An 11,065-nucleotide genomic window follows, 5' to 3' on the forward strand; every position below is an offset into this window, starting at 1 on the left:
TAATGTCAGTGCAACAGCGAAGGCAGCTACTGGCTGTGATCATAGGGGAGTGCTCAGCAAAACAACCAACTGGAGTTTGGGGGCATTGTTCTCATGGGAACATATTGCCCTCTTTAATCATCTTTTAATATCTTCCTGTGGTCTAAAATGCATGATATTTTTCAAAGATCCTGTGTGCGCAGGCAGGACTCTGGAGGGGTTTTTGCTTATACAGGTGCACTGAAATACAGTGTGAAAGGATTGGCCTCCCTTGAACGTTGTCTGCCTTCTGGTTCACGTTCATTTTCTTCCTTTGCCCTACGCTAATGATGTTTCAGATGAAGTTTTTAACGCAGTTTTCTTACCCAAAGGCGCCTGGGGAGTTTGGGTGCTTTGAGCCCCTGTGCTAAAGGAGATAGTGCTCTTTCATGTGTGGGGCCTGCTGTCTGAGGTGTCTTCCTTTGTGGTCACTCTTGCTTCCCGTTGACCTGTCTTGAGGATGCCTAGTATTTATCACAAATGATTTTCAAGTAATTCAGTGACTATTGTCATGTTTCTCTGGTTTTGGTGATATTTTAGCTGATGGTCTCCTCTGCATTTGCCTTGCTCAAACAAATATCTGTGAAATGGGATGCTGATCAGGTGAATAACTGCTGGTTTGAGCAGCATGCTTGGGATCTTTTTTAAAAGGGATTTTTTAGTATTCTGAATTCTAGAGTATAGTGAGAACTGACACTTTGCCTTTCTGTAACTGTAAGAACATCTTTAATTTTTTGTCCCCTAGAACATGGTGATGAGTTTCCGAGTCTCAGATCTTCAGATGTTGCTGGGTTTTGTTGGCAGGAGTAAAAGCGGACTTAAACATGAACTAGTCACAAGAGCATTGCAATTGGTCCAATTTGACTGCAGCCCTGAAGTGTTCAAGAAAATTAAGGAGCTCTACGAGACTCGCTACGCCAAGAAGAGCTCTGAAGTCCCGCAGCCTCAGCCGCAGCAGCACCGCTCTCCCGAGGCGCTCGCCATCCATTCGTCGTACGACCGCGGGAGCACCGTTGCTCGGACTTCTATCTCCACTACTAATATTGACTATCCTGCGCTCTATGGGAAATACCTTAATGGACTGGGAAGGTTGCCGCCCAAAGTTGCAAAGCCCGAAGTCCGCCTGGTGAAACTCCCCTTCTATACGACCCTGGATGAACTGTTGAAGCCAACAGAGTTAGGTGAGTTTTCAAGATGCTGGTGCCTGTGTGATGGCCTCGTTCTGGGAATGAAAAGTAAAACGAGATTGGTAAACAGCTGACAGTGTTTTCAAGGGTCTGTAAAGTCGTGTGGCAGAGGAGAGACTGAAAGGGTGATGGATGCCCTCCTCTCCTCCCCCCTCTCCCCTCGGAGGTTAGAGAAGAGTATATCTCTTTTTTCCTCTCGCCTTAGAACAGGAGTGTAGTCACTCTGAGATGTGATTTGAAAGTCTGTCCTGTTTGGCTGTAGCTTTCTGTGCTGGATTCAGTCAGGAAAGAGTTAACTGTCTTTATTGTGGCTGCCATGAAGCTGTTGCTGGATGCAGAGAGCAGCACTGATAAGTTCTTAGCTGGCACTGGGCAATGCCTGCACCAGATTCAAGGTCTTTCTCCGCTTCTGATCCTGCAGCTGCGTTCCCAGCTCGCGCGGTCTCCCTAGAGGCAGTGCAGGGACACACAGCTCAGACAGCTGACCCCAACTGATCAAGGGAGTGTTTCATGCCATAGTACGTCATGCTGGGGGCAGAGGCGAGGAGGGGGTCCGGGAGCCATTACTCTCTCTCCCTTACTCTCTTGCCTGTTTACGTCCTGGCACTTGCTAACCCTCTCCCTGACTCCTGCGTCAGCTGCTTTGGTAACTCCTTTGCTGGCTCATCCGGGAGGGAGTTGGTGGGTTGGTTTAGTTTTCCCAGTCGTGCTATCGCTGACAGGGTTTGCTCAGAATCTCCTGCAACAGGGCTCAGGCTGTGGCTCTTGCGCTCTGTGGGTCTGACTGTCACTACTCAACCCCTGGTTGTGCATTGGTCAGTGGGTGGTGAGAAACTGTATCATACTGTATCATATGTTTTATTTTCTGTTATGTTAAATATTTATTAGTATTTGTAATATTAATTTAGATTGAATTAGTAAATAGTTCTTATCTCAATTTTACGAGCTTCCTTATTTCTTTTTCCTCCGATTCTTCCCCTCCAGTGGAGGAGGGGAGGAGGAATTTGTGAGAGCGGCTTCGTGGTATTTTGCTAGCCGGAGTCAAACCACGACACTTTCATGTCCTTCAGTGGAAAGGCTGCTGTGCTGCAGGTTGTGGTCTTCTGCTGTGAATCCTAACCTGTCTCCGTAACTTGGCGGTGCATCACTGCAAATCTCGGTGCTGGGGTCCCACCTGCCCTAAGCAAGTATGCTGGCCTGTCCCCGCTAACGCCGTTTTTCTGTGCTCAAAATGACCTGAAGCCTCTTACGGATGAAAGAGGGTGGGACACATGTCAAACACTGTTTCTGAGTCGCCGTTTGTGCGTGATGCTGTGCATTTTGAGGGGTGATTAGGAAAACTGAAAGAAGTGCTTTTTCCCACCCTGGGGCTTGGAGTCTGATTTTTCCCCCTCCCCCCCTATTATTTGAATTCTGAGAAACAGTTTTGTCATGGATGTTAAATGTGATGTTCCTGTAGCGAAGGCGGCCTGTGCAGAGAAGTGTTGCTGTAGTCTGCTGAGCCAGTGTCTCGTAAAGTCAGTGTGGGGATACCAGGCTTTGCTGCTAAGTGAAGGTAGAACTTGGGGAGCTGCTCTGTCTTTGAAGAGAATGTTTGATGTGCGTGGGGCTTGGAGAGAAAAAACAATAGATGAAGATATGATTGTGCAGGTACCAAAAAAAAGACTACTTCATCAGGCTTTATGTCATTTTCATCTTCATTTGGAGGCATTAAATATGTGAATGCTGTGGGCATGAAAACAGTGGAGGGGTGACTGCCGGGGTAAAGCTAAACTATTCTAAATGCTAGTTGGGGAATGGGTTAGTGCAGTCTTAAATGTGGGGTGGTGTTTGTTAGTCAGGAAGGCAAGTGTAGTATTTTGAAGGAAAATAAATTGACAAGAGGTGGAAACATGCAGAGAAAGAAGGGTCTGGATGTACTTGGATTAACAGGTTTTGCTAACAGTTGACACCACGTTTTCTGCATCAGCTCAGAACCAAGGTCTCATTAAATTTAGTACCTCACCTCTGTTAGCTGACACCTCCCCTGGGTCAGCCTGTTCCCTAAAGCATATTTGACTGATTTTTCCCTTTCGATGCGAGTGTTTCCAGCCTAACCCTGGGGAATTGGTGGGGAGTAGCCGGGTACAAACAGATGTTCCCTCTTCATTGTCCCAGTCAGCTGTTTCGAACCTGACCATAGCTTCTAGACACTTGGCTAATTTTCCCAACCTAGCGACCTCCGACTGTAACTCCTTCTGCCTACACTGACGTGAACATAGGAGCATCTGCTTCCCTGTAGGACTGGGGTTATTTCAACACTGCAGATACCGGCTGCTCCCCGTTGCTACCTGGAACAGCGGGTGCTGGAATAGGCCCTGATGCTAGAAGCTGCGCTTGCGTGGGGCTCTGCTTAGCGTGGAAGGATGATAAAACACAGCGCCCTCAGCGCTGAGGGAAGCTGCACCAGTTCATGCTTTGTTGCCTAGGTTTCCCATTCTGCGTTTGGACCAAGCAGCAGTTCCTTGTCAACCTCAGAAGCTCAGAACGTGGAAATGCCCAAAAGAGATTTAAGACCTTGGATCCATTTAGAAACGCCCAGCTGCTGTTGTAGTATCCCTGGGCTACAAAAGAGGTATTTTAAGCATATAGCCATGGTGGGAGTAGGGGAAGCTTAATTTATGTGTTCCAGACTTCAGTTGGAAGCATCTTTATTAATGAACAGGCTGTCTTGGCTCTGGGAGATGATTGCCTGGAGATCAGAGGTGAGGTGGGCGATGCCTGATTCGGTCTGCAGCAAGCAGATGCCCTGAAGAAGTATCAAATTGATGTTAGACTTGTAGACAAAGGTGGCTTCAGCTAAAAGCAGACAGACTAGTTCATTTGTGAGCCAGCTAGCGCCTCCTGTTTGGTAACTGCGCGCGCGATTTCGGCCAGCTCAAGTGTTGAGTTATCCACGCTAACCCGGCTCCTGCCGCAGCTTTCTGGTTCGGTGTCAGGGTGTCAGCAGGAGAGAATTCTGATTTACTGACATCGCCTCAATTCTCTTGGGTAGATAAGGCTTAAAATGAAGATTGATCAGGTACCTTTTTCAAGGGAGTGAATGCTAATATCCTTCCCGCGTTGTATTTTAAGTAGCTGACAGAGTATTTGTGAGCCCTGGTGTCTGAGCACCTTGCCGATAAGCATACTTATCCTCTGGCACGTTTTGGGGTAAAAGCAATGTGAATATGGATTTTGACTGTAATAGTATGCTGAGAAGAATCGTGAATGATTGTTTTGTTCCGATGTTAGCGGTGACAGCCTGTAGCTACTGAGGCTTCGGGTCTTCTCCTGGAGACGTGCCAGAGGAGATCTCGCGGTGCAGCTGTGGGAGCGGAGGGCTGGGAGGTCCTGCCGCTGTGGGCATAAACAGGACTGGTTTGGATTTGTCCCTTCGGTAACACCTGCCTTGCAGCAGAGGCGTCCTGACCTGTGGAAGCAGTGAAAGTGCTGTGGGAGCCCTCTCCCCTGAAGCCGGGCTTCGGTGGCTCTAAACAGGGCTGCTGATGTTGTGGTGAAGGCAACTGCGTTCCCCCGACTGCGGAGCAGGCGCTGCTGCGTTGGGCAGTCTCCGAGGAATCCCAGAAAAGCTGTTGGTGTGACCACCGAAACAAACCTCAGTAGGGGTTGAAGTGAGCGCTTCCGCTGCTTACAGAAATGAAGGATGCCGTACGGTCGACTTGCCCCCAGCTCCCCAGTCCTCATGAACACAAAGGCCCTGCATTCTAGTCAGAGTAGTTCCAGTAGTCAGGGAGGAAAACAACCCCGTATTTTGTGTTGTGCCCTGCAGTGGGCAGCTCTGGGGGCTTAGGGGGGCGATTTAGGACTCGCAGCAAGCTCCTTAGCCCCACAGAAGCCTCTTGCCAGCAGCTCATCTCTGGCTGATCATCCTTTGGGCTCCCCAGCCATGGTGATGACAATGATTTCTCTTTCCAGGGGGCATATAATGCCTTTAGTGACTTTGAGTAAGTACAAGAGTGAGGAGTCTTACCTTTAAAAAAAATAACCAAGCAAATCTCCCCTTGGTAAACCCTGAAGCCCTGAAATGGATGCAGCCCTTGCTTTGCATGGCGCGGTCTGGCCCGCACATCGCGGATGCTGAGCTGCTCAGCGGGAATCCGTTGCAGTTCTGTTGAGCTAAAGTCATGAATACGGTTTGCCAGGTCCTTTTGGGTTTGGGGAGTCTCGCGTCTTGCCGCATTCTGAGGATGGCTGATGGAGCTCCGTCTTAAAGATTGATTTCCTGCTCTTGGCAGCTGTTAAAATACGTTGATCCCAGGAGCCGTTTTACAGGTCGAGGAACTGTGTTGTGTGCTGAAGCATCGGTCCTGGACAAAGAGTGAAACTCCATCACCTTAAATATTTTAGCTTTAAAAAACCCCTTTTTTTCCTGGCTGCTGAGCAGAGGAATGAGTAGCTGTTTGGGTACCCTAGGAGGGTACCTCCTGGATTTTGGGCTTATTTTCCAGCACCAAGATTTTGAAGGAGACTTAGGTCCTTGGGCAGGTCTGTCTCGGAGCATTTTTTCCTCCAGTCTTTTGGGGAAAGTTCTTCTGCACTTTTCTCCAAAGCATCCGCTTCTGACTGCAGTTGGCACCAGGGTGTGTCTGGACACGTCTGTGTTTAGCGGTCTGCTATCTTCTTGGTATTTTTGTTTGGTTGGTTGGTTGGGGTTTTTTTGTTTTACCTTCAGCTGTTTTTTGCCCAGGTAACCTTGGGTGTTCTGTGGGGCTCTCCGGCAGCTTTCTGAGGGTGCAGCTGAGCAGTACCCCTCAGCTCTTCCCTGGAGAAGAGTCACGGAGACATCCTTCACAGTGAGAAATAAAGAAAACGAGAGCATGAGCTGCTGCTGCTCCTTTCTCCTCCTTCACAAACAAAGAGGAGAGTTGTTAACCAAGTAGCTGTAGAGAAACGTAGGCACCTGACTGGTTTTTGTCTTCCTGTACTGGTGGTTGCACGGTTGAACTGCCGGGCCCATCGGCAGCGGGTGCTTCGCAGCCAGGACGGCTATGCAAGCTCACCGTGGCATCCCGAGCATGGCCAGCCCCAGCTGTACTAGCTCCTGGTGCTGTCAGCAGCTCTTTGGTGCTGCAGGAGTGAGCAAACCGCCTATTTTGAAATGAAACGGTGCGCTGGGTTTGGTGCTGGAGGCGTGATAGCAAATTTGTTGGATGCTTCACAGCCTGTCTTCAAGGCCAGGTGGGATGAGGCTTGGAGCAACCTGGTCTAGTGGAAGGTGTCCCTGCCCATGGGACCATCCCGTTGGAACTGGATGATCTTTAAGGTCCCTTCCAACCCAAATCGTTCTGTGATTCTATGGCTCACAGGTCGCCCCCCGTCTCCGGCATCCTCTGAGGCGCCACGCAGCGCGCAGCCCTGCTTTCTGCAGCCGGGCACTTTTCTGTGAAGAAGGGGAAGCTGATATAAATGCAAAATTAAACATGAGCAGCTTCTCAGGTCTTCTCTTCGGGTTTGTTTTGTCTGTGTGTAGCTCAGCAGTCAGGAGGACGGTGTGGTTATAGATAGTTATTTAAGTGATAACATTAAAGTGATTTTTTTGTTGTCATTCTTACCATTCATGAGTTTCTAAAATTCACAGTCCTTACGAAACGCTTCACCTCTCGCTGGTTGGTCTTGCTCAAGAGATGTTTGGATGGAAGGTGGAATGCAATTAAAGCTCCATAAAGGCACCTTTTTATTTTTTTTTCCTTTATTTCTGAAAGCCTTTTTAGCATTTATAAAGCTGAACTACCAAAGGGAAGCATCTGTAGTCAGGGAATCAGGTTGTCACTGTGTCTTCCAGGATCTTGGAGCTGCTTAGGTTTTATCCTTCCTTCACCTCGCCTTATTCATGGACAGTAAACCACACTTTCCTACTCCTCAAATTCTGGCTTTGAATAAACTAGCAGCTGAAGTGATGCAAAGAAGAACACCCAATTCTTGCTAAAAATGAAAAAAAAAAAAAGCTGTTTTATCACTTCCCATTCTTTGTGTTTATGCTGTGACTTTCACCAGCTCAGGGTCTCGACTTTGGTTGGAAACACGTGCTGACAGTAGAACCCAACGTGTTTGAACTTCATAGAAGGGACTGAACAGAAGTTTAACGCCAGTTTTCCGCACCTTGTGCTTCGTTTGAACCACGTTAAACGCATTTGATCTTAAAAGTGTCAGTGGCTAAAAGGCCAATTAACGTTGGGTTGTCGCTAAGAGTATCTGAAAGTGCAGTGCTTCAACGCCCTACCTATAAACCCACTCTCAAGGTCATGTTTTGTCTCTTACAACTGTTTTTTGTGACTCTATGCTGATGTCTTGTTGTTTCTTTTCCAGAATCGGTCTGGTGGTTTCATGCTTTCCCATCAGGCATAGCTCTCCTCTCACGCTTCCTTACATTCTAGCCTCCATACTGTGATGCTGCTTTTGGTTTGCTCTTACGTGAACAGGTGATTGTTGGTTCACCGATTGTTTCAGGGGAAGAGAAAAAACCCAGCAGGTCCAAATGCACTGTGTGCTAACGAGCAAAACGGGCAAGCAATAAACGAGCAGTGCTGTAATCGACGGTAGAGTTATCCAAATGCGTGATGATTGGAGTTCTTGTGCAGGTGTACAGGAGAAAACAAGACTGAGAAGTAAATACAGCTCGGAACATCAAAAATCACCTTGTGCTTAGCGATGTACGAAGAGGTAGTTGTTATCAGTTTGATGTACAGTCTTTTTTTCCTCTTCAGTTCCACAGAATAACGAGAAGCTTCAGGAAAGCCCGTGCATTTTTGCATTAACACCAAGACAAGTGGAGTTGATCAGAAATTCCAGGTACTCCCGTGGGGTGTTAACACTTCGAGAAAATGTCGCTGTGTAATTCCTCTGTGTGGAAGCTTTTGTTCTCTGCAAGGAAACAGTTTGTTTGAGGGCATCAGCAGACAGGCTACTTCTCCTCTGAAGCTAACAGCTTTGGGGGAGGTGGGAGGTACACTTTTACCCGTCTGCGCCCCTCAGTTTCACTTCTGCTCCTCTAATCTTGCCTTTGCATCCTACATTTGGGCAGGAAAAGTGCTATGAAATTGCTGATGACCTAGATTCTCTGTCGAGCTTTTGTTGTGAATATTTGCACATGTTTCTCTGCATCAAAAGTTCAAAAGCTGTATGTGTAACGCAGTTTGCATCTGAAAGACAGCTTCCTTGTTGTGAAGGATCTATAGTAACCGCACAAGAAAGCATCTTGCACCCCTTAGGATTTACCCTGACCTCTGTGGTGATGTGACTTTTGGCTCAAACAATGAAACGCCGGAGAGCTGTCAGTGTGGGCAGTAAGGCTTCCTCTTCTGCTGCCCCGCTCCCTTGGGCCTTGCTGCCGTGAAAGGACCACGGAGCAGAAAAGGTCCTCCAAAACAAAGTGTAAAACCTTTAGCTGCTTCTCTTTATGATAACAGCGTGATTTTTACCGTAGAGTCAGAGAAAGCTGATGTTTCTTCCAAATCCAGTGCTCGATTACTGCTGTGATCCCAGTAGGTCAACAGACGCAGCACAGGGGAAGCTGAAGACTTAACAGAAAGGAAATGATATACCACTGAAGTTTTTAAGGGTGATAAAAGACTACACGTGCTGTAGCTGATTCTTGGCTCTCTTCTCCATACATTCAGATTTGTGAGGAAACTTTCACTGTCTGTAATAACTGAAATGTCTCATAGCAGGGGTTCCAACGAGTCTTCCCTGTCTCGAATGATCAGGTGGCACAGGGCCATCTCCTTCCACTGCTTCTGGGTGGTGTCCAGATGTGTGTCCCCCCAGATGTAAAACTGCCACATCAGCTCCTTGCCAGCCGAACAGAGCTGCCATCCCTTCCACCCCAAAATCAAAACATTTCTACCAAAGCACTGAATTGGAACGTGAAACACTTTTTTCAGAGGCAAATCAAGGCTAATTTGAGGCTCTTACCTATTGCCCTGTGTCCTGTGCAGAAATCAGAGTATATGTACACCCATGTATAAAGACTCCTGATAAAATACCCTTGTTCTGATACGTTTTCCCTGATTAAAATCCCGTTACAAATAGTGCCACTGAAGTTAGCAGCGTTAACGGTTGTTCTGCCGGCGCTGTAGTACTTGGATCCTTGGTTTGCATTAACAGCTTTAGCTGAATAATTGAACAGAGTCTTCAGTGGACACTGTCAGGTAGACCTGACCTTAAAACCTGCTTTTTGTAAAAGCTTGCAAACCAGCAAAAGGGTGCCAGGCAAATTGATATCTCTTACCTTACACTTTTAGAAACCCAGAGAAAGGCTGTAGGATGGTGCATTAGGGCACAAAAAAATCACAGGGCCGCTGATAAAGTGACAGCTGATTTTGGTTGGTTTGGGGGATTTTTAGTGTAGTTTTGTTTGGGTTCTGTAGGGTTGTTTTGGGTTTTTTTTACATAAGTAATCTGAAGTTTCTGTTTTTTTAATTTACTAGGGAGTTGCAACCTGGTGTGAAATCGGTTCAGGTTGTGCTAAGGTAAGTCTGAGCGCGGGGTCAATTTAACATCAGGCGTAGAACGGGAGGAGGGAACTCGTTACCCAGAGATACTAACTTTGAGTGAGGTTTTCATAGCTACAGAGTTACCTTCCAGTAAGTGTGTGTTCACCTGCCTAACGCAAGCATCTTAAACCCTCCTTCCTAACCTCTTCCCACGTGTACCGCTTGAGTTAGCGCTGCGGCAAGAGCCAGCAGCGTGTCAGGTTTTGCTGCCCAAGTGTCACCTGCAGCTGATCCGGGAGAGCCGGGCGGAACTGGCTTGGCTTTGGCCAGAGGAGGGAGCACGGGTTGGTGTGGCGATGGCTGGCTGCTGGTGCGTGGAGAGCTTTGCGTGTGCAAACGGATTCGTGTCCCTTCTTTGCAGGATCTGCTACACAGACACTAGTTCTCCTCAGGAGGATCAGTACCCTCCGAACATTGCGGTTAAAGTGAATCACAGTTACTGCTCAGTGCCGGTAAGTCAGCGCAGCCAGGCGGTGTGACACAGTAACCTGGGAAGGGCTGTGTAAATTAGGAGGAGACTGTTTTCCTGATGGATAGGAACAAGAAGGCAGAGTTATCAAAGTGCACAGCTTAGTTCAAAGCTAGTTTTCTAATGGATTCACTGTGTTGTTAATAAAAAAAGACTCGATCATTTTAATTTGCGCTTGATCTGACTGTTCAGCTCCCCTCTGCCCCTTCCTTGAAAACTGTGGGTGAGTAGAATTTAGTGAAGCTGATGAATAGATGTGCCCATGGAGAACCATCTTCGGTTAAATATATATTTAATTCTTCTGCCTTAGGGCTACTATCCGTCAAACAAACCTGGCGTGGAACCGAAAAGGCCCTGTCGTCCCATCAACCTCACCCATCTTATGTACTTGTCTGCAGCAACCAACCGCATCACCGTTACCTGGGGGAATTACGGGAAGGTACGTGCTGAGGGAAGCCCCACGGAGCTGCACCGACGAGTGCAGGAGAGCAGCCTCGCTCATTCTTTCCCTTCCTTCTCTCGCTAGAGCTATTCCGTGGGGCTCTACTTGGTGCGGCAGATGACCTCAGCAGAGCTGCTGCAGAGGTTGAAAACCATTGGGATCAAACATCCAGAACTCTGCAAAGCACTTGGTGAGTGTGTCTGTGTGTGAGATGGCTCGGGGCGGTCCGCTGTGTGCCTGTCAGCCTGCAGCATTCCTAATAGCCAGGCTGCTAGGAATGTGCTTGGGAACAGCTGCCAACTTTTATACAGTTTCTTTCCTCCAATTGTATAAAAAGCACTTTATGGGAACAGACTTGCTGAGCTGTATGGCAGTCGTGTGAAATCGCCTCAGATCTGTGTGCAAGTGCCGCTCT

General features: G+C 47.8%; 1 protein-coding gene across 1 annotated transcript in view; it reads left to right on the forward strand.

The window, feature by feature from the left end:
- Window positions 1–766: 766 nt before the first annotated feature.
- PIAS4 (protein inhibitor of activated STAT, 4) overlaps window positions 767–11,065 on the forward strand; it is a gene marked incomplete at its 3' end in the record, with an annotated part of 17,516 nt that continues 7,217 nt past the window's right edge. The window contains exons 1-6 of the mRNA XM_010161783.1: window positions 767–1,199; window positions 7,952–8,036; window positions 9,674–9,715; window positions 10,101–10,191; window positions 10,519–10,647; window positions 10,735–10,840. Coding sequence (XP_010160085.1) covers window positions 767–1,199; window positions 7,952–8,036; window positions 9,674–9,715; window positions 10,101–10,191; window positions 10,519–10,647; window positions 10,735–10,840 — 886 coding nt within the window. The remainder of the gene's footprint in view (window positions 1,200–7,951; window positions 8,037–9,673; window positions 9,716–10,100; window positions 10,192–10,518; window positions 10,648–10,734; window positions 10,841–11,065) is intronic.

Source organism: Eurypyga helias, unplaced genomic scaffold (genome assembly GCF_000690775.1).
Source record: "Eurypyga helias isolate BGI_N326 unplaced genomic scaffold, ASM69077v1 scaffold40330, whole genome shotgun sequence".
NCBI classification, from domain to species: Eukaryota; Metazoa; Chordata; class Aves; order Eurypygiformes; family Eurypygidae; genus Eurypyga; species Eurypyga helias.